This window comes from Strigops habroptila, chromosome 5, assembly GCF_004027225.2.
Source record: "Strigops habroptila isolate Jane chromosome 5, bStrHab1.2.pri, whole genome shotgun sequence".
Lineage (NCBI taxonomy): Eukaryota > Metazoa > Chordata > Aves > Psittaciformes > Psittacidae > Strigops > Strigops habroptila.
The window spans coordinates 69035519-69058286 of record NC_044281.2 but is presented as its reverse complement, the minus strand read 5'-3'; the positions used below and the strand labels follow the sequence as shown (position 1 = coordinate 69058286).

At 49.1% G+C, this 22768-nt stretch overlaps 3 protein-coding genes across 10 annotated transcripts in view; 2 read left to right on the top strand and 1 right to left on the bottom strand.

The window, feature by feature from the left end:
- PCGF6 (polycomb group ring finger 6) overlaps positions 1-8126 on the top strand; it is a 30747-nt gene extending 22621 nt beyond the window's left edge. For 5 of the 8 annotated variants that reach the window (XR_003991643.1, XR_003991642.1, XM_030487951.1 and 2 more), the window contains one exon: positions 2085-4873. Coding sequence is in view for 3 of the 8 variants with exons in the window: in XM_030487950.1 (XP_030343810.1) it covers positions 2085-2141 (57 nt within the window). In the remaining 5 variants the exon portion in view is untranslated. Of the gene's footprint in view, positions 1-2084; positions 4874-5252; positions 6007-6822; positions 7350-7970 lie in introns of those variants that run through there. The other 3 variants (XR_003991641.1, XR_003991640.1, XR_003991639.1) reach the window with 3 other exon arrangements.
- A 3806-nt stretch (positions 8127-11932) lies between these two features.
- INA (internexin neuronal intermediate filament protein alpha) lies at positions 11933-18564 on the bottom strand. The gene is made up of 3 exons (XM_030487946.1): positions 17602-18564; positions 13959-14083; positions 11933-13366 (listed from the first exon to the last, which is right to left on the bottom strand). Exons 1-3 carry the CDS (start codon positions 18541-18543, stop codon positions 13093-13095), a joined length of 1341 nt encoding a protein of 446 aa, XP_030343806.1. The 5' UTR covers positions 18544-18564; the 3' UTR covers positions 11933-13092.
- NT5C2 (5'-nucleotidase, cytosolic II) overlaps positions 18205-22768 on the top strand; it is a 67829-nt gene continuing 63265 nt past the window's right edge. Inside the window, exon 1 of the mRNA XM_030487942.1 lies at positions 18205-18581. Within this exon, the coding sequence (XP_030343802.1) occupies positions 18542-18581 (40 nt within the window). The 5' untranslated portion in view covers positions 18205-18541. The remainder of the gene's footprint in view (positions 18582-22768) is intronic.

Genomic DNA, 22768 nt, shown 5'->3' with positions numbered 1-22768 from the left:
GTAGTTGTAGAGTTAGGGAACAAGTGTATTTGCTGTAGCTTGAATATAGTCTCTTCTATATGTGTTCTAATGTGCTGTCCTTTCCAACGTGACCCTTGGGATTGGTATTAATGGTTCTTATAAAATAATGCTTTGATCCAGTTTTCTCAGTGCCTCCATTTTAATCCCTTTTTCAGATCTTCAGTCTTGATCTTATGACTGACATCACCATGTCCAGTGATTTGGATTTGATTGCCCTTATATTTGACTTCTGGGTTTTTAGATTTTCAGAAGTTTTAGATTTTCAGAAGTTTGTAGATTCAAAAGCAACAGACCAAGTTCATAGAAGAGAAGTCATCAGAAGACACTTTGATACAAAGCAACATTGACTTAGGGCTCAGGAACATCCTGAGAAAGACTTCTGAAAATGGAAAATTTTATAGGGAGGTAGCATACTTGCAATACCTTATATTTTTTAAATCTGAGGTTTTTCAATTGGTTCATTTTTTGGTGCCCTCTTTTTCTGACTTGGAATATTAATCTCTTCTTTAAATAAACAAAAAAAATCAGTAGCCAGAAGCAGAGTTTCAGGTTTTACTCAGTGAACATGTTGGCTAAATTGATCAAAGTGTTGCTGTTGCAGATCTGTTCTCCTTTGCTATGAATCTCTTTTCTTTCACCATCACATTTGAAAACTCCAGTAGCTCTTTCACTTTCTTTTTCCCTTGAAAATAACATATTGCACTTCTTCCCCCAGAGCAGTAGCTTTGTTTCCAGTGTTTCCACCATTCAGCTGCCAGACAAAGCAAAAGGAACTAATGGTCGAAGAGAGAGTAAAATAATTATACACAACAGCAATTAGGGTGGTTTTCTGCTGAAAGAGCTTTGTGGTACTGGAGGCAAAACAAGGCTTTTTTTCAAAGCAGAGGTCGTTTTCCAGACAGAACCTAGAGGTGTTGATAGGCACTGTCTGAAAAGAATTCCCAAGGGAAGAAAAAGAGCATCTCATGGAGACGTGGAAAAGCACATTCTTTTTGAGATCAATTTCTTGATCTTAAATTTCCTTCAATGCAAAATGGCTTAGAGATTTCTTTTTTTTTTTTTTAATGAGTAGTTGAGGCTACACCAACCCGACAGAAGCATTTTTTCATAGATAACAAATTATTGTTTAAAAATATATATGTTCTTCCAAAACACTGTGTTTAGACCAATATGTTACTTTCTACTGTTACTATATTACAATACAGAACCTGTAAAATGGCAAGAATCTTACTATTGCTTTTATAATTAACTTTTTAAGATTTAATTTCTATTAATGTGCTGGTATATCCTCCCCAGAAGTATGTAACTTCTCTGGAACATACGTTATCTTACATGCTGTATGTTAATAGATAGAAACATCTATGGCAGAAAGTTCTAACATTGTGATTAATGTATTTCTCTCTTCAAAAGAAAACTTCTGTTAAAGCCTGTCCATATAAAGAGGTCATTTAAACAAGTCAGATTCCCAGTGGATCAGTGGTGGAAGCAGACTGTGAGTGCTAGACGTTTCACCAGCTGTGTGGGAGTTAAGTGACATAAGTAAGACTAATGAGTCAGGAAGTGTCCTGTTTCACAGGTGAAAGGTTTTTTTATTGTGGAGCAATATGTGGAGCAGTCTCAGAAGAGGAGAAACATGACTTAATGTGTAGTAGCAGTCTGGGCTCTTCCAGCACAGCTTTTGGCAGCATCTTCTAAAACTACTTAATCGCTTACTTTTTTTTTTTTGCCCCACAGTATCATGTTGGAAAGCAACATGAGTTGTAAACAAAAGCCTATTGGATGAAGATGAGATAATTTCATTATAACTTTAAAATAAACACAAAGTACCAGATTTTACTACTTTTTTGGCACCCTTCTCCAGCCCAAAGAGCAGGGGGGAATATAATTATTTGTCTTGATATTTCAAAACTTTCATTCACTATATGGAGGAGCACGGTATAAAATGGTGAGGGAGATGGAAACTGAGGTTCTACCATGCAGTGACTGTCATACCAGGCAGTGACAGAAATGCTTCATGAAGAAGGTGAAGTGTTGTGGTGATAGTTTCTTTCTCTTCTCTCTAGGATGGTTTACTTGTTCTGCACTATGGCCTGGTGGTATCTCCAATGATTGTAACTTAAAGATTGGTAGAATATCAGAAGGCAGAAGAATCTGAAGTCATCAAGCTTCTTCACAGCTGTTTCTCACCAAAGAAGGCCATTGTATTTCCTGTGACAGGAAGCAAGGAACTACCACGAACTGCTGTATGCTCGTAATATAACATCTGACTTTACCATTGTCAAAAACCAGCTTCTGTAAGTACAGCTATAGATGTTGCTATGCTTTGTGTTACAAATTACTGTCTTCAAATTTCACTCGGCTCAGGGAATTGAAATGCTCAGAGTAGCTGCATTTTTTTACTTCCTAAAACCACAAAATCTCATGGGGTGAACAGCCTTTTTTTTCCTCTAAACTATTAGATATTGCTTGTTTTCTAAGTGTCTAGCTGGAACAGCACTCTCAGGGATGATCTTCAGTGGGCAGTATAAGTTGTTTTGGGGAGGAGACAGTCGTTTGCCTAAAAAATAAAGTGTACTGTGATCATCTGTCTTCAGATACGATTTGGGGAGAGGAAGGTAACTTTAGAAATGCAGACCAAAATAGGTAGAAAATGATGCATCGTAAGCATTGGTTTTTGAGAAGTAGCATTAAATTTAGTTGTTTTTCTTGAAGAAAGACAATTTTGTTTGCACTGGAAATATATTTGCTGGTAGTTTTGGCTTATACCAAATGGTGGATCATGCATCTCTAGTATTAATGGAGATGAGCCAGCTGTGAGCTGGTTAAACTATGCATGAAAAAGAGAAAAGGTAGCACCTCTTTCTACCTGCTTGCTGTATGTAAAATAATCACTGTCAGCCTCATTCTGCTGTCATGTAAGATCCATCAACTGACTTGGCTAGCAGGAGCATAAATCCTTTAGCACATAGCTTTCTAGCAGCCATGGCAATGGTAGCATTTTACACTCTTCTAAATGTGTGTTAGTGTGTTGTAGTGGAGACCAGGGTTGGGTAATGTAATACTAGCCTGTTACTACCAGAGTCACAGAGGGCATTAGGGAACTTTAATTTTAACATATTAAAATACTAGGTTTTGTGGCAACTGTAATACTTCAATTTTTTTCTGTTTCCATGGTTTCTTGCACAGCATTAAGGACCGGAGCTTTGTGTCTTAACAGTCTTGCTGCATACTAGGTCATCAGTGTGGGGATTCATGAAAGCCGCCATTATGCACCAGGCCCCCTCCCTGTAGTCAGTGTTGGGAAAGGGGGGAGATTCCTTTGTCAGGTGTTTTGGAGTACCCAGGTTAGCTCAAATGCACTTGCTTGCTGCCAGCCTAAGAGGGCTGGCATCCTTTGTCTAAAGAAGGCTTTCATGAATCCTTCCTCAGGTCTTTATAATAACTGTTCTGTTTCGTCTGTGAAGGTGACACCATCAGAAAAAAAAGTCTTATTTGCAGTAATTATTGTAATGCTTCTAAAATAACAAAAACATTTGTAGCTACAAATTCCTATTTTACCTTTGAAGTTTGTATAAAAGTAGTGTTTAAAATGCAGCAAAAAACGAGGTTATTTTGTAAACACTTTGTGAGTTGTGTTCATAAAAGATTATATATTGTAACAGTAAAATAAACTTTATTTTAGCCAACTTAAAATCGAGCTTCTGTGTTTCCATGGCATGCTCCCTATGTCAGCCTCAGAATTAGAGCAGTTGATATTGAAGCTGCTGGATGTGCTCTGGGTTTATATAGAATGATAAATTTAAGTTAGGAGGTTCAATGGTGAAGGGTAGTTTCATACCCAAATCTTCACTGGAGCTAACTGCGATATCCTCAGCTGGAGTAACATGGAATTTCTGCAACTTTCCTTTTAATGAGGATTTCAGTGAGAAATAACTCAGTAAAGATGTCAAGATGATTTTTCGACACAGATACAAGAGAAATAATCCTGTGTAGTTACAGTGCCCCTATTTTCATCAATACCTACATGTTTGTGTCAGAGCCACCTCTAGACTATTTTCATTCATGTTTGTGGCTGTTGCTATTGAGTCCTCTGTGAACCGGATCTTTCTCTGCTGCTCTGGTGCAGGCTTTATGCAAGGCACAGGGCTTGTATACTTCATATTGCCACTTCCTGTTTCACTGTCACTCGTGGGTTTGTTTTCTATGTATAGCTCTGTGCTTAAAAAAGTTAGCAGTATAGTCACATTTTACATTGCAAACTCTTCCCTAATCCAGGCTTGAACTTCATGTCTACAGAAGGACTGATTTGCCAAGTTTAACTTGGCAAATATAGAATCTGATAGTTAATTCAAATCAATGTCATTCTAGGATGCTGCTGACTCGCATAGCCTCAAGATGATTGTGCAGCCACTGGCTCTGATGTCAGTGTCAGTTTCTGTTTAAAAGGGAAAAAAAGGCTTCTGCATATGTTTAAAGAGAGGTTTTCTATAGGGTAAATGACTTGCCAGCTAAAATGCAGAAGGCCAAGTCTTCCTACTTCATTCTTTCAGTGGCTTAATGAGGAGGATTGAAGATCTGTTGCCTGTGATATTTTAATATGAATGCTTAGTGACCTCTTACTTCCCATTTGTCTGCTTCCATCTTTATTTCTTCCTCACCTGCCTTCAGAAAGCATATTCTTAGCTTACTCTTCCTGGCTGAACATCCTGCTTTCTGTCACCTTAGCACATATCCTGAAGGCACTGATGTTTTATCTGCTCTCCATCCCTGCAGTACCCCCTGGGGCACATCAGCGTGCAATGGGGGTGACCTTTAGCTATTGCCAAGGCTGATCTGTGGGCTGTGTGGTTTCTTGCATAATCAGTCTGCTTGCTTTAAAATGTGCCAATCTTCTTTCAGCTCTCCTGCTGCTGTTTTATTTCTGTTGGTGTCCTTTTAACCTTGGCTTTCCTCCAGTCACTTTTGGTCCTGATGATAGAGGAGCTTCTGTAACAACAGGCCGTCTATGGGATGGCATCTCTGCCCTCATGGGAGACGAGCCAGCTTCATGCTCTGGAAGTTAGGGAAGGTGTGCTTGGACTCATTCATTACTTTATAGACACTATTGTTTCTTCACTTGATGAAATAATTCTGGGTTTATTTTCTGATTACCTACTTAGCAATTTCATGGCTAACAGAGATCCTAATTAAATATTACTTGTACTGCAGCATGGTTCTGAATTGCTTTACAGATCTTCTAATTCCCAGCAAGAGGAGATGGTGAGCCCTAGTGTCAGGAGTTCTTACAAATGCAGAATCAAGCTACAATCAAGTCACGAGCATGGAGTCATGTTGGTTATGTTCTGCCTGTTTCCTTTGTGTTCCATATAGATTTAGTGTAATAGGAAGACAAGGTTCAAGAGACTAGTGAAATGTGCAGCTGAGCCCTCTAAATGGGAGGGCAGTGTGCAACTATCAATTATGTTCTGAACACCAACACTACACCCAGCCTTAATCTGCATTGCCACCAGACTGTGGCACACATGAGCCAGGAGAAACCTTAATGCTTATTTCCATTGATGTGAAGCAACCAATGAGTCTTACTGATAAATCATTTGACCTTGTGTTATACTAGTCTGTGTTGTATTTCTTTCAGAGAATCATCAGGCATTTATGTGCAATGATTTATGTTAATGCACTTTAACAGTCACTAGCAAAATTACACCTTCAGCATGTCTCTGTTCACTTTCTTCAGTGTGGAGTATCATTATTACAAAATCTGTGCTCCATACAAATGGGGAGGGGGAGAGGGGGTGTTTATTCCAGCAGTTGAGGGAGAGCCTATGAACAGAGATATAGGAGATTTTATGTATTACATCTTTCTTTTAACGGGAGATGGTTGAATTGTCCACATGAATCTTCTAATACACTGCATGCTCAATAGAGTGCCAGCCTGAATGTTCAGGTACTTTAAAATAGACTTGTTCTGCTACGACAGATACTTGCTGGGAGATACAGGGAATGTTGCAAATGGCACATTCTCATCGCTTTGCTTTTTATTTGGGTTTTGGTTTTTTTTTTCTGTAGCCCTTCCTAGTTCAGCACAAAGAGAGGAGGCAAGGTAATCAGAAATTGAATTTTACTCATGTCATCTTTAAGAGACCCTTGTTGAATGAGCCGCTGGATATTTACATTTGCTGAGGTTTCAGCAAGTTGCCATAGATACAGGTTCAATCAATAAACCGGTCAAATTTTATTGTTCTTTGAGATGAATGGTAGTCCCATTTGAGACGAAATGCAATATTGATTGCCCGCCCTGCAGCTGCAAAATTCTTGCTGGAGCTGCATCACCATCTTCACTTGGTTTTGATTTAGTGTAACAACAATATATTTGTGTCAAAGCAGCAGCAGCGGTTTGCAATTTTCCAATTTCCCAAATTGGAAAAGAGAGCTTGTATTTTCTAATTGTAAAATAGTCTATTTGGAAATGAAATCTTAATGTTTCCCTTGAAAGAAAAAGACATTTTAACATTAGAAAAATGGTTGGTAGGGACTTGGCAAAAGTAGAGAAAAATAGCATGTTCCTAGGAGAGCTGCTTTTCACGTGGTGCTGGGAGGCAACCAGTTGTTCCAAAGGTGTGCTCAGCACGTGCTCAGCACACACTGCTGGCAGCATGCTTTTGTGTAGCTTGTGGTGACAAGTGGTACTGTTAAATGATGGACCAGCGTGACCTTGCGTATACCTGGGACTGAAAGGTAAGAAGAAGTGAGAAGCCCAGCACCCTTCACAAGAACCTGCAATCTCCTTTTTCTTCCTCAAAGACATGGGAAAACATTTCACCTACTGGTGACAGTAAAATAGCAGATTGTGTGTCACAACATACAGGACAGGAGTGGTGATGGTCTTCCTGTGTGAGCAGGTAAGCTGAACACAGGGGCACCTGCATTCCTGTTTCCATTTCCCTCTGTGCTTGGCTTGCTGTATGACCTTGAGCCAAATTCTTCTATTTAGCAAAATTTCTCTGTTATTTCTGTTACATACACAAGTGCAGTGTGTGTAAACTCCACACTAGAGCTGGATGTGTGAGGGCAGGCAATTAACAAACTGCTACTGAGATCCCCATCACGATCTCAGGCACAACAGGGCTGGTACCAGTACCTGTTACCAAAGTGACCAAATATGTCTCTTTTGAAGACTTGATTTCTTTACTTTTCCAAGTGATAGACATCCAGGCAGAATTTGTTATGTTGCAGATTGTTCCATCTGCAAGTGGATTGGTTTAGTTATCTATGGAGTTCAACCAAAAGGATTCAGCTGGTTTTAAGAAACAAGCAATTGGCAAACAGTTTAAATAAGTTTTAAAAATAAAGCTTGTATTAGTCTGAGGTGTTTTGGGTTTGTTTGGTATTGTTTGAGGTTTTCTTCCTTTTACACCTTTATCTTTTGGTTGCAAATGAGCTCACAATGAAGCTTGCCTTGGTGCTGAGCCATTCATAATCTCTGCCCTCTGAATGTGGCAACTTTTCAATCAATGAGTGTATTTCACTTATGCACCTGCTTCCACAAAACTTGGAGGAGTTTGGTATCTTTGAGACCTTCAGCTCTCTCAAATGTGGCTGAAGTTAAGCTGATGAGTATGACTGGGGAAGGATTTAGGGGGTAAAGAGGACATTCAGTTACAGTGTGATCCTATAATCCTTGCTTCCTTAATAATCTAGCCTGAATATTTTGGCTTGCTGAAACATTTTTGATTGCTTCAAGCATTGCCACGCATTCTTATTCATACCGCTCTTGGCCCTCTTTGCTAGACTAGGAATTTGCTAATGAGGTGCCTTGTGTCTGGGGCTCGGAGGGGTTTTTTGCATTTCTATTGAAAATTTGCTTAAACTTAATGATTTTCTAAGCCTCAGTGCATAAAACTGTGTTTTTCAGTCTGACCTCAGCTTTACCAAATGACATCTCCAAACAGCTTGTTCTTACAGACCACGCTTGGTCGGTGCAAGTACACCATCTCCAAGAATGACTACGTGTGTATCAGAGTGTTTGCAAGGCTGCTCTGGGCATAGGGAGCCAGGAGCTGGAGTCTCCTATGCTCTCTGGGGTGCAGGCAGCCAGCAGCTGTCTCTATTCAAAGGCAAAGGAGCTGAGCTGGCCTTGCTGCAATAGGAACAGACTCTGGTGCCTCTCTTGTTTCAGAACTGATGCTCACGGTACCCCAAGAACTTTGCTCCCATCTGCGAGCAGCAAGTGGATGTGTGCCTGGGGCTCTGGAATTGCAGTCTGGAATTTTCTGGGTGTTTCCCTTCTAAGTAGGTGTGTCTGTGTTCAGTATGAACACTGCTCCATCTTCATGTTACAGTGGACACATTTGAGCACCACCAGAGAGGTCAGTTTTGTGCAGCAGAATGTATTTGCAGTACATCCTGTTTTACCAACAATATGATAGTTTGTCCCAGAGTTGAGGGTTCCCCTCTGGTTTAGCTGCGTTTTAATGAAGGCCCCTGCACAAGCCTTAGGAGTGCATCCCTGTGTCCCCATAATTGCAGACTCCAGCTCTGCAACCATTCTGGTTCAGCTGGAATCTGCTGGGACAGAACAGGGTCGATGAGTGTTCTCTCACTTTACACCAAGTGGTGCCCTCTTTGCATGTTACACGGCATTTGCCAGGTGACCCTTACTGCCATATGCCTGTGAAGACTTGCATGAATGAGCTGGGATTGCTCATGCTGGTTTGATATAAGTTTGCTTTAAAGTGTCAGACCCCACTGATGTGGACATTCATTCAGGTGTATCTGTTCAGCTGCTGCCATTAGGGCTCTGTGTGGTCACTCACTGGGGGAAGCAGCTTTTCTCCCTGAGGAGGTCTCTGTGCTAAGAGCTGGCAAAGGAGCTGGATGAATCCAGCCAAAGGTACTGGAAGAGACTTTGCTCTGAATTGCCTATTGATTCCTTCTTGCTGATGACAGGGTTCTTCCCCAGTCTGGAAAAGGGAATGTTTGCATTCCTGCCAATGGAAAAATGTTTGGGTTTTTTTTTTACCTTTGGCTGTTTTTCCTTTGGCTTACTCTGTAATGACTTCCAGCATCTGGACAAGGGTCATTAGCAAAACTTCTCTGTGTGCAGCGATTCTCTCTGTATTTTAAGGAGCTGTGTATCTCAGCACAGTTGTTGCAGGAACCTCCAGCAGAGCTGAAGGACCCTTGGTTCCAGGATCACAATGGGAATAAGACGTTTCCATCACTGGAGCAGCAGGACACATGCCTGCCCCAGGCGACATGCCAGGCTGCACAGACTGTCCCATATCACCAGTGTCACAACAAAACGAGCACAGCAGCATGTGCACAGGCCAGCATCTCCATCCAGAGCAAAAAACAACCAGCCAGCCCTGGGGTGGGAGTTCGCACCCTGTGTAGAGGCTGGAATTCTCCCCAGCATAAGATGAAGGCAGCGCATCATGGAGAAATGGCCACTCTCTGCTTCTTCCTGAGCTGATAGTGTAGTCTCTGTCCACAGCTGCCTTTTATTCAAGAGGTCAAGGTTCTGCAGAGATCTAAATCTTTAAGCAGCTGCAGTCTGACTCACTGCTTTCCCCTGGCAGCCTTGGTGTTTAACCCATAAGAAAGATGGGACCACAAAGGAGGGCTTATTGCCATTTCCACTTAGTGCTTCACTGTAGGAGCCTTCTGGTGTGTATAAGCAGGCAGGTGAAAGGAGTCAAGTGGAGTAGAAAACAATAGAAAAGGAAGTCTGGATGGAGATAGCTGGAGGTCAGTGTTGGTAACACACTGAGCTGGGCTTCTCCCCCTGTACTCTCATTGCTCTCCTAAAGATGAGGAGAGTGTGGGCATGGGCCTCCCTTAGGATAAGAAGGGGCCACACATCACCATGTCTTCAATGAGGAGCTCAACCTTCCCACCCAACAGCAGCGGCCAGGAGTTGGACAGCTGGGGCTCGTGAGCCTCAGTTGAGCATTATGCAGCCCTTTCTCCTATCCTGCAACCAAAATGGTCTGAGGCTCAGGAAATGCCTGGAGCGAGCAAGGGCTGCATCTGCACTGGGATGCCAGGATTCCACAGCACAGGCATTGCAGCCAGAGGCTGGACACAGGTAGCTGAGAGGCTGCTACAGAGCTGGGGGCAGCACTGCCCCATTGGAAGCTTTTCCCTTGCTGCACAGCATCTCTGGTTGGGCTGTGTCCTTCAGGAAGGCAATGTGTCCCCATCCTGCAAGGGCTCTTGCTCACCCTCAGCCCTGGGAGGGCATTTGTGGGGTTGGTCGGTTACTTGCTGCTATCAGGTTAATTAAATCTTGGCACCTCACATCCTGTAAGATCACAGGAACAGAGCCAAGCAGAGGGGCTGTCAAAGCTGTAAGGTAATCTAAAATCCAGCCTGGTCCTTTCTGGTGTGTCTTAAATGCCCAGGTCCTCTCCCTGCGTGCTACTCCTCTACCACCTCTGGAGCTTAGCACCATGAGACAGCACCAAAACACTGCAGAGCTCCAGAAATGCAGGAAATCTCAAGCTAGCCCTTGCAAAGCAGCTGTTTTCCAAAACAGCGCTTTGTCCTTCCCCCGGCTCCTTTGCTCTCCTCCATGGCTGCAGCCCCTCTGCGTTGGTATCACCAAAGTAAAATTCCCAGCTTTATTGCTAGCATCCAGCCAGCTGAGCAAGCAGGAACGCTGATGGAGGCTTGTGCTGGGAATACAGGACAGGTCAGGCTGCTTATACTCAAGGGACAGAAACAAAGCAGCACTGGAGGGTATTTGAGGTTCAGAATATATTACATTAGCTGCACAGTCACATCTGCCTTTTATCCCCCTTGTGTATTTCTGAGAGAAATGCTGTGTGTTTGCATTTCCTAACCGACAGCTGAGCCAGGAGATATTTGGAGGTTGGTTGGTCCTTGCTTTATGTGCTAGTGCCCTGGATGTAACTCTGCAGGTACTGCCCCCTCCAGGCTCTGCCTGGGTGCCCTGAGTTGCTCCTGTTTTGCTGGAGGCTGCTGGTAGGATGCACTGCCCCAGCCATGCTCTGAGCCCCCTTCCCCGCCTCTGAATGGTGCCCCTTGCTTTACAGGGCTGTCCCCCCCAGGGCTGTGTCACCCCATGGTAAGTTGCCTCACCAGAGCATCATCCCTGAGGTTATCTGTGTGGCAGGGTCAAGGGAAGTGGCTCCTGGCCTGCAGTGTTAGTGGAGAAGCCAGTGACCATCAGGCCATGATCCTGGGGCAGATTGCTGTGACATGGTGTGAGAAGGCAGGAATGGGAAGGCAACAGGACAGCATGCTGCCAGCAAGGCCACCCGGCAGGAAGCGTACCCGTGCTCTTTCTGTTGCCCTTCCATGTGCTCCTTTACAGATACAGCTCAGGCAGAGTATGGGCGTCTTCCAAATACGAGCCAGCGCTGGTCGCACCAACTCTGCGGGCACCTTCGGCTGCTGGATTTACTTGGAGGGTGGGTGCACCCTCACTTCTTTCATCTGCTGTTGTGTAAATCACTTTATCTTCACTTGTGAAGGCAAACAAAGGAGCTGGTTTTAACCCCTGGAGGCAGAGCAGAGGAGAAATGACAGGTACCTTGGGGCAGAGCTGTCAGAGGTGTGATGCAAATCAAAACCTCAACACCCATTTTCTGGGGAAATGAGGGTGCACTCAGCCATGGGACACCTTGTTCCCTTGGCCAACCAGCCATGAACTGTGCGCAATGAAGGCCCACTGCAACAGGCACCTCTGGGTGCCTGACAGACCCCACTGCTATCGGTGGGACCAGCCTTGCCCTGCAGCCCCAGCAGCAGAGTTTGGCCACTGCATCTCAACACCAAGCTCTTTGCGGTGGCCCAGAGGGACTGCTGGAGACCGAACCAGCTGTGGGCCAGACAATAAAGTATGTTCCTGAGGCAAGGCAGCAGCAAAGAAGACAAAACAGCTCGGTTTGATCCACATAACTATTTCTTTCTTTTTAATTATTAACTTGTGCCTTACAACAGAAGAGGAAAGAGTGCGAGCAAACGATTTGCTGGTTCCAGAAACAACTCTGGCACCACCATCTCGTGACGATGACCTTGCCAGGGCACTGACACGCAACACACATAAACAGAGTCTCCGACTCTTGCAAAAGCGATCATTGGCAAATTTTAAGGCATTGAAGGAAACCTATGGTTGTAAATCCTACATCAAATTTGGCACATTGGAACAGTTAGAGTGGAGACAAGGATGCTTTGCGAGCTGGTGTTTAGGAGTCCTGCAGCTTCCCAGCACCGACAGGGGCACAGCGCTCATGGGAGTGCAGGGTTTTCATCTGACAAATGTGCAGCCAAGCAAGAGGCTCTGCAGACACTGACATTTTGGAGCCAGCAACACCACATGAGGTGCTGCACTCCACAGCGTGGTGGTACCTTCATCTCATCCCTGCCCTATGCCTGCTGCTAGCAAACCCCACATGCCTGGCTGGACTAACACTGCCCAAAACCAGATGGAGTTGTCAGGATGAAATAAAATGAACTTTCCTTATAGTTTAAAACGTAAGTGGCTCATAGACCATGTGTCAGGTGAGGTTACAGTCCAGTACAGCTATCTCTGTGCTTCTGGGATCAAAGGTGGACGGCTACGCCTTGAGGAGTGGGGAAGGATTCAGGTATATATGGGTTTGGATAGTAGATCTGTAGCCTTGAAACTAGTTATAGTAAACATGTTGAGTTGTTTCCCTTGCCTCCCCCTTCCCGAAGAGCTGGCTCCCTCTCGCATGCCATGGGAGGAGGGAGAGAGTAGAGGGAGAGAAGGAGGGAGAGATGGTGGGTGCTACAAGTCCACTGTGCCGCTACTAGTCCACTGTGCCACCACAACAATGACCAACATGCATCTAGCTACCTGCCCATGCCTCCGCGCCATTTAAAAGGGAGCAATGTGCCAAGCTCGGCCTCTGCATGGCAGGACTCACGAGGAAGCCAGCCCTGGGTCGGTGTCCCCAGGGGTTAGGTGATTCTACGGGAGGCTTCCTGCAAGTCCAGCACAGCTTTGTGCCCAGAGAGGCAGTTTAAAGGCCGAGTGGAGACTGTTCCCCCTCAAATGCAAAACGGATGCGATCCTGACAGTTACATCTTTGCATTTGCGATGATTCCTTCATGCAGGTTTAATCTCCCTCTTTTCTTGGCAGAGGTTATGGTCCCCTCAATCATCTCAGCCCTGCTGGATGATATTTTAGAGGTCACTTTAATAACCTCTCCTTGTTTGTCCTCCTTGAAGGACAGAGTAGAGGAACTAAAGCCTCTTGGCTGGAAGGAGTAAGTGCGATTGGGGAGAGGATTGAGCTCTGAAAGGCCGACGCTTCCCATGCTGAAGAGGTTCTCCTCTCCCTCCAGCAGCTTCCTGCAAGCACATCATAAGGGAAGAGGTTAGTCTTGGGGTATCTTACATGAAACATCTGCAGAGTTTGAGGGTGTGCTGTGACTTGTGAGCAAGTCCAAGTGCTCCAGGCCATCACCCCAGCCTGCAGTGGACACTGGCTCAGATCATGCTGTGCCATGGAACTGGTTCAAAATAACATGCTTTGGTCAATCATTTTTGGAGCACTTGCAATATGGGGTACATGAGACCAGTTCCCTCCTCTCCATCCAGAAGTGCCAGGAAAATAAAACTCCAAACCATAGGGATTGTGCCTTTTCAATCTACTTTGGCTTTGCAAGAGAGAGAAATTTCCAACCCCATTAAAAGCCACTGCTTATGGGATGGCTGAGGGACATGGTTCATGTCTGCTAGGTAGAGGCACTACATGGAGCCATGGCTGCTCCCCAGGCAGGAGCACAGCAGGTCCAGGCAGGGAAGATGAGCAACTCAATGGTGTTGCTCCTTGAGTGTGTTCCCAGATATTTTCTGGTCCTTTGAAAATATCCCAGCCTGGTGGGGTCAAGGGATTGGGCTTGGGAAGTGTCCAGGCAGAGCAGGAGTAGAGCAGCCTTACCTGTAGGCAGCTATCTCGATATCAAGAGCCATCTTGACATTAAGCAGGTCTTGGTACTCCCTCAAGTGCCGAGCCATCTCGTTTTTGGTGTTTCGCAGGTCATCCTCCAGCTGCCCGATGGTGTCCTGCAAAAGCAATGGCACTCAGGGATGTGTCTTGGAGCAGGGACCTCTCCCACAGGTTTTCTGCTCTGCCCATTGTGGAGACAGGGAAGCTGCAATGCGCAGTTGGTCCATGATGGCACATCCCACCAGGACCTTCGGACCATGGAATTTCATGCTAACAGAGATGGAGAAGCAGGCAGTGCGCTGTGCATGGCTTGTGAGTGTGTGCTGCGGGGGAAGGATTTAAACATTGATGGATTTATGTCGTTTCCCATCCGCAGCAGGGGCTTTGAGATGGAGGCAGCAAAGAGCACATGGTGGTGGAGCCCCCAGTCTTGCAGGGGACGAGGCAGGCTGAGGGAAGAGCTGCTGTGGAGGGATGAGAAGTTTTGGGCTTAAGCATCATCAAAGTGGGACAAATGGGAGCACCCAGCACTGCAGCAGCCCACAGCTGGAGAGAGTGCCTGGAGAAGGGCTACAGCCTGCTTTGGGGGTGTTTAAGAAAGGCTGGGATATGTTCAGGTGGTGGAAGGAGAGATGGTGCTGCCAGGGCAGGAGGGAAGAGCTGGCTTCGAGAAGGGAAGTCTGACACTTTCCCAGGAAGATGCCTCAGAGCCTCAGGGTAGGGGTCTCTGGATGCAGGGATTTGGGGGGGTTACAGAGTCAGAGGCCTGCCCTGCAAGACCTCAGCTGGACAATGTCCTTCCAGCGTCCTTCCCATCAGCTTTGCCCTGCATTGGCTGCTACATCCTGTTCTACCTGTGACGTGGAGGACTCCAAGCCCAATCTCCTGCTAACGAAGGAGACTAATCTTTTTTTTCTATTTTTGGTCAGAAAACAAGCAGCCTGGTTCTCTCCCACAGGTATCTAAGCAGCATCCTGAAAGCAGTGAAACGCGCTCCTACAGGGATCTTCTCAATCAGATGGTTTCCCGCTGCCAGCTGCCCTGCTGTGCCACTGGAGGAGTGTGATTTGGAGCAGGAATGAGTAAGCAGTTTGCAGCCCTGCCTGCAAAGCTCTGCGATGGCCACTGCCAACATCTGCTCTCCCACACCCTCTCCCATAGCCAGGCCTCGGCGGTTGCTTCCCGCTCCTCTGTCCCAGCGAACATGCTTTGTCCTGTCACATTACACCCATCCTGTCGCTGTCCTCATTCCCATCCTTTCTATGTCCTCATCCTGTTGCTGTCCTCATCCCCATCTTGTCCCTGTCCTCATTTCCATCCTGTCTCCTCCTTTGTGTCCTGCATAACCTTCCTTGTGCCCAATGCAGAGACAGCCATAAGACGTGGAGCTGCCCAAGGAGCAGGGAGCTGCACTGAGCCTGATGGAGCAAGGGCAGTCTGACCCCCAGAGAAGCAGTGCCAGCTCATCCTGAATGTGGCATGGGGCATCTTAGTCATGTTAGCCAGATACATCCTGCCCTGTCAGACATTTACCAGCCATTGTTGGGGTCTCTGCCTTGACCTGTGCTCCTGACCATGGAGCTGCATGAAGCTGTGCCTCTGGGGCAGGACTGAGCAGTGGGAAGGGGTTCAAGGAGATCACAGAGGCATCACTTGAAAAGCCCCAGGACATGCATGGCTGACACTGCAGTGCAGCTTAAAATCTCTGCTCCAATGCAGCCAGACTGCGGCTGCACCGAGCCATGACAGGAGGGAGGGACTCGGGGTGACCCTATCATGGGAGAGCCCCACTCTTGCTGCTCTGACGCTCCGTGCCCTCAGTCCCCTTCCCAATGCTGCAGTGCGCATGAACAAAATGCTCTTTAAAAATGGGTTATCCTTGGTACCCTGCATGTACCTCCCTTCCACACCCCAGACCTACCAGCTGGTAGAATAAACCCCCCTCCCCACACCACTGCGAACCTGTCCCCTAATAGAAAACTCATATATTGCTTCAGATTTGACTGGATAGCCTACAAATATCCAGACATGCCCCTGCTTTAGCAGTCTATAGGAACATTTTAAAAGCTCAAACAATAGGGATGTTCTCTTTTAAGAGTCTTCCATTCCTTTCCATTGGTTGCAGCCATTATGTGCTGCTACACGTGCACATTGCTCAAAAGGCTCTTATGTATTACCACACTTAAAGCAGTTCCCAAGGGTCATGTAGGAAAACGCTGCTGTGCTATCACTAAAGCAATTTCAATTATGATGCTATTTAATCCATTTGCATTTTTTATTCCCCCTGCCCCCAGTTCATAGGTTGTTCCTGAAATCCCTTTTCACATGGCATCAAGACTATTTAAGAAGATTACTGTGCATAATCCTTTCACCCACGACAGGAAATTTTGTATATTCCCTATTTCCACAATATTTGCTGAAGAAGACCTCAACTGTTCAGGATGTTTCAAGCAGCTTGGAGCTACAGTCATGAGTTCTCGAGAGGCCAACAAAATTTGGCCTTGAAAATGACAAGGCATTACTTGGGTGTGAAATAATGTCTTTCAGGTATGATGTAAGGTGGCTGTTTCAGTATTTAGAAGGAAATGGCTTGATTTAGAAACCATGGATCATTTAATAGCCATGTAATAGAATAACAGCCATGTAATTTATTTTATTATAAATCATGAACATGTCCCCGTAGCAAGAAAATGTACTACTGCAGTAATGGAGTAAGAGATGTGGAGTGCTCAATGTCTGCACCTCGTGAGTGGCAGACAGACATAAGAGATGCTGGGATCTGGCTGCAAATCCAGCCTTAACGTTTGCAGTTTCAGTTTCTGCAGTGCAGGTGCCAAGAGCCAGGCACAGGGCAAGGGGCCAAGCCTGGGCAGACAGCTTCGAGGAACTACTCACAACGACAGGGAATGTGTGGGCAATTTTGGAGATGACCATTAAGGGACAGGGCAGGGATGGGGTGATGCCCCAGACAGCTCTGCCCTGTGCAGGGATGTCCCCTGCGGGAAGGGGTGGTGGAGGGAGTGTCCTGACCCTGCATGTCCCCCCAAAAACTGCCCTCTGAGGTTCTGCCTATGGGTAGCAATGCCTATGGGTGAAGGCAGTGCCCTGGTGAGGCTGGATCGGTCGTGCAGGACAGAGAGGCCCTATGCCAGGGTGGGAGGCAAGCTGCAGTGCTGCAGGGGCACTGCTCCTGCATGGGGAGGTTGGTGCTGCATAGCGCTGGTGTATGGGGGGAAAGGGGTGTTGTATGCATACAGCACAGCACAACACGGGGTAGCGGAGGCGCTGGTCGCTGCATGGTGCGGGGGGGACACCGCATCGGGCCGAGGTGCCCAGCGCTGTACAGCGCTGCAGGAGGGGATGCTGCAGAGGATGGGGCTGAGCTGCAGAAGTGTACATGCAGTGGAGATGCTCAGCGCTGCACAGGACCAGAGTAGGGGCAGTGCTGGGTCGGAGGTGCTCGGTGCTGCGCAGCGATGGGGGAGGTTGCTGGGATGGAGGTGCCGAGCGCTGGGGCAGGTTGCACGGGAGGAAGATGCCCGGTGCCGCACAGTACCGAGTGCCGGGGCGAAGTTTGACCAGGGACCCTGCGCGGGGAGGGGACGGTGTCGGTTCCCGGCGGCGCCCGGCTCACCTGCAGGCCGGCGGCCTCGGCGCTGTGCCGCTCCTCCAGCTCCTGCAGCTGCCTCTCCAGGGACTGGTGGGCGCCGCGCAGGCTCTCCATCTCCGCCAGGCGAGCCTGGAGCTGGCGGCGGCACTCGCCGGCCTCCCGGCGGCTGGCACGCACGGCCTCCTGGCTGCGGGCCGCCCGCTCGTGGAGGCGGGCGCAGCGGGCGCGGTACCAGTCCTCGGCCGCTTGCAGGTTGCGGGCCGCCAGCGCCTCGTACTGGGAGCGCAGCTCCCGCAGCGCCGCCGCCAGGTCGGGCCGCACCGAGGGGGCCGGTGCCGGTTGCGAGGCGGCGCGCAGCGCGGCCCCCAGCTGCGCCAGCTGCTCGGCGTGTGCGCTGCGCAGCGCCGCCAGCTCCTCCCGCAGCGCCGCCGCACGCCGTTCCAGGTCGTTGCGGGCGCGGGCAGCCCCCTCGGCCGCCTGCTGCCGGGAGCGCAGCGCCTGCTCCGCCTCGGCGCGGCCCCGCGCCTCCTCCTCGCAGCGCGCCCGCAGCCGCTGCGTCTCCTCGGCCAGGCGCGCCCGCTCCAGCGCCGCCTGCGCCCGCTCCCCGTGCGCCTCCTCCAGCCGGGCGCGCAAGGCGCGCAGCTCCCCGCCCAGCAGCTGGCCCAGCCGGCGCGGCTCGGCAGACCGCTGCCGCAGCGCCGCCAGCTCCGCCGCCAGCGCCCGGTTCCGCTCTTCCAGCGCCCGCACCCGCTCGATGTAACCGGCGAAGCGCTCGTTCAGGCCCTGCAGCTGCGCCTTCTCGCTATCCCGCACCAGACGCGGCTCGGCGCTGCGCTCCCGCCCCGGCCCCGGCTCCGCGCCCGGGCGCGCCCGTCGGCCCGCCGCCCCTTCGGAGCGCCGCGGGGCCTCAGCGAAGAGGTGGCGGTAGGAGGCGGCCAGCGCCGCCGGCTCCGCGCTGTAGCTCATGGCGGCAGAGCAGGACCGGCGGCGGCGGCGGTGCTTAAGTACGGCGGGGCGGGGCGGGATGCGGTGCGGAGCGGGGCGCGGGGCGGGGCGTGCCGGCGGGGGGGTGTTGCGGTACGATGCGCGGTGCGCGGTGCGGGGCGCGGGGCGCGGGGCGCCCCCGGGGCCGCCGCGGTAGGAGGCTGCGGTAGCTGTCCGTGCGCTGAGGTGCTGAAGGGCTGTGGCGGCGGGAGGGACGGGTGGATGTACGTGTGTGGGGACAGACGGACACACGGACACAGAAAGACCACGGGCAGATGGACAAGGTCATACACAAACAAAGGGACAGATGGACGCGCAGGCACGCGGAAAGGGGCAAGCACATTCACAGTGAGACACATATACAGACATGCTCAGAGCCAGACGGACAAAGAGACAAGCAGACGTGCAGAGAGACACACACAGATGTGCATGCAGATGCACAGGCAAGGAGAAGCAGAAACACAGACGGAAGCAGGCAGGAATGGGCAGGTGGAAAGGCAGACTCAGGCAGGCACACAGGCACACACACACAGATCGCTCCTGCTGGGGTATCCCCAGCTCTTCCCTCAAGGAAGCCCGTTCTGCGCGCCCGTGCCTGGGGTGAAGGTGTCCTGGGGGACTGGTCCTAGCCCCTCTCCCCCGGTGGAGTCTCTGTAGGATGGGGCTGTGGGCAGTTGGGGTGCAGGGGGAGCACAGAGGTGGGGACAAGGGCTCATTCTCTGTCCAGCCATGCTGCAGGGGGCGAACAAGGGAGGATTTTGCCTTCAGGTCATTCGCCCGGAACTGAAAGAGCCTGGGCCTTCCCACTGGCAGGGGTTTGCTGGGCTGCAGAGCTGATGGGAAGGGTACATCGCCCCCCACCACCACCTCCAGGCCAAGCGCCCTGCCGGGAAACACAGCATCCCAGGGCAGGACCTGCCAAGAGACCAGTGGGAAGTGTCTGGGAGCAGCAACACAAAATGTACCTGTGAGATGGAAAAAGCAGCTTAAAATAACTGTGAGCCAGGTGTGAGGAATGTGGTGAGATGTACAACTGGATCCTGTCTCCCACTGTATGTGTCTGTGCCACTGAGCTCTGTGCTGATGCCCAGTTCCTCTACTTGTCCTAGTTTCTCCTCACAGGTGATCCAGGGACAGCATTAGGGAGAGGAGAGTGGAGAACAAGCAAGCCAGGGCTGGCACTGCAGAGAGCCATGACTTCCAAAAGAGCTGTCATTGTTTCAAAGGGACCAGCCAAATGGGGACGGATGGTTCTGGGATTCCCATCTCCTTGGGATCAGAAGTTGATTCATAACAGTGGCTACAGAGGAGGCCCTATAAGCATGGAAGCAACCCTGACTGGAGTGCACAGAGCCCACGTCCCTGCAGCCATGCCAACGAGGGCATTGCATGGGGCAGAAACCCCATGGGGAAAACATGCCTTTCACTTGGGAGGGAGGTGAGCCCAGCCCAAGGTGGAGCACTGCCCCGCTGTGGGAGCAGGCTGGTCCTAAGCCTGCAGTCAGGGACTGGCAACAGGATCAACACACACATGTATATACCCCGTCTTAGTCCCATATATCCATCCCATAGGGCGTAGGAGGAGTGAGCATCAGTCAGTGGAGACAAAGGAAAGAGACGGGCGCTCCACACACACTTGGGCATCAGAACTGCCTCATTTTTCCAGGACTCAGATCTGATCACAGGTAGTTTTCCTGGAAGGACTCAGTTTTCCTGAAGCCCATTTTAGGTCAGTGATGGTGAGGCTACAAGACTTGGATTGTCTGAGTAGCTTATGTTTTGATGGCAGGGCAGGGCTAGGGGCTGCCAGTGCCCTGGTCCTGGAGCGTAATGCCTCGCCCGGGCTGCCTGACTCATGCTGCTGCTGCAGAAATCCCTTACTTCATCTGGGTGGAGTTTTTTTAGGTTTTTCACATACTCCTCACCCACAAGTGTGTTTTACCACTTCCTCGACATCTGCCGCTTTGCATTACAATATCCTAAGTCAGGTTTCTGCTACTGGGGATAACTGATCAGATAACTGAGAAGTTTTCAGGTCTGCTTAGGTATGTGTGTAGCATTGTTCTGATGACTTTGCTCTGATGCTTCTTATTGATGATAGAGGCTTCTGTAGTTTTCCTTTGTCTTGGAAAAGTGAAGTGCAGCTTATCCTGGCCTCCTCACTTGTGCTGTTTTAGTGCTGCCATACCTATTTAGTCTAACAGCAAAGTTAGGAGTGTCACAGTCTCCTCCAGCAGAAGAAATGCCAGGGTCTCTGTGGGGACTGCTGACATCCATGGGTAAAGACCCTTGGATTGAATCCCTTTGCCTCCCAGTGGGTTGAGGTGTTCTGGCATCTTTCTACACAGACAGGAGGCTGAATTAAACAGGTAGGACCTGAGACAGTTGCTGGTGTGACTGCTGGGAACTTGTAATTGAGTGAGTAGAAGGAGTTGGAGTTAATAGACGATGATAAGCGCTGCTGTCCTGCAGAACAAGGGTGCAACTCCAGCTTGCTGTAAGGTTGCTTCTTTCAGAGAAGCAAAGGGTGGCTGAGACCTTAGGATCCACTCAGCATGAGCTGCCGGTTCTGGGGGTGCTCCCATGTTCCAGGCAGCTGCAGCAGGACCCCCATGCCAGGTGGCTGGCACCCAAATGCAATTCCTTTGTGAGCCCCTTGAGCCCCTGACCCCACTCTCAGGGGCTGACTTGGCCAACAAACCTGGGAGAGGTAAAGCCCTCACAGTGAGAGGGAGAGTTGCAGCATGGCCGTGTCCTCTCCTCTCCTCTTGCCCGAGGCTGGAGACAAGCTAAACACCGACATGTCAGACCTGAAATGGGATGACAAGCTGGAATCGGGCACAAATTAAAACCAGGCAGTGCCTGGGCTGTGTTCAGCCTCAGGAAACTTTGATGCCTGAGTAATGTATGGATCTCTGTTGGGACACACACACATGGCATCAGGAGGAACTTGATAAGGCTAGAAAACAGACAGAAAAACAAAGAGAAAAAGTCCCATAGCTAAGAATTGTACACTACTGAAACCCGGAATTAGATTGCCCAGGACCATTCCATACCTCCCAGTTGCTTCAAAGATCAGGTCTTGCATGTGAGACAGCATGAGGAGTCCTTAAAGCAGCCGCCTGCTGAGGGGGCTCATCGAACAATTTATCTCCGAAGCTACAACCTGCCTGGGCTTGTGCTTCAGAGGAAAAAGCTGTCCTCTGAGCTGTGCACACACAGCAATGGGACACACACCTTCTGGCTGGTTTCCAGCACAGTCCACTGAACTAACACTCTGGGAAGGTGTTTCACCACTCAGCTTCACTGCAGCAGCCGTGGGAGAGTAAAATGCTTCCTGGCGGTGGGACAAAGGCAGATCCAAGTGTCACCTGGGAGGCTGCTGCCAGATCTCCTGTGGCACAGGCAGGTCTGATCCCCTGTGGGAGGGAGAGCTCTGTGGGTAAGGGCAGCAAAATCAGGGAGAAAATATGTATATGTGGTAAACACATCTAGAAGAAAGAAGGACATGTTTGCTGAATTGCACACACACAAAAACACTATAAAAAATAGGAAATTGTCTGCACTGGGTCCCTCTAACTCAGGTGTTTGTTTCTAACAGTGGCAGATTTATGCTTCCCTGGTATAAGTCCCCTATTTCTGGCTGTCTGCAGCTCCAGAGCTCCCCCGGCAGCAGTCACATCCCTGTGTTTGCTGGGCCTTATCTAATCAGTGCAAGTTCACATCCCGGATGCCACCGTGCTCTGTAATCCACTGTTTGATAACGTGCCGTATGAAAAAACATCATCTTTCTTTGCACTTCAGAGTGACTGCCAGCTGAATTCATGCCATGGCCCTGGCACTGGGGACACATTGCAAGAGCTGGGACATGGTTCCTTCCCACCCACCTCCCCATGCAGGGTTTTGCAGACTTTGCCTTACCTGCCTCAGTCTCGTTCCTAGGCTGAAGGATTTTTGCCTGTTTAACACTTTTAGTCATCTTGATGGCTTCAGTGCATCTTCTGGGGTTAGTGTTGGAAAGATACACAGACATACACAGAGACACACCCCAGAATGTGTGTGTCCCTCCACAAGGATGCACGGAAATGAGCTCCCAAATACAGGTGGACACATCTCCAAGTGAAAACCCTTGCTTGCTTGCCTGGTGCAGGTGCCATGAGATGTCTCAATGGCATTGGGAGCTGCAGGCTGAGCTTCCCGGATGGGT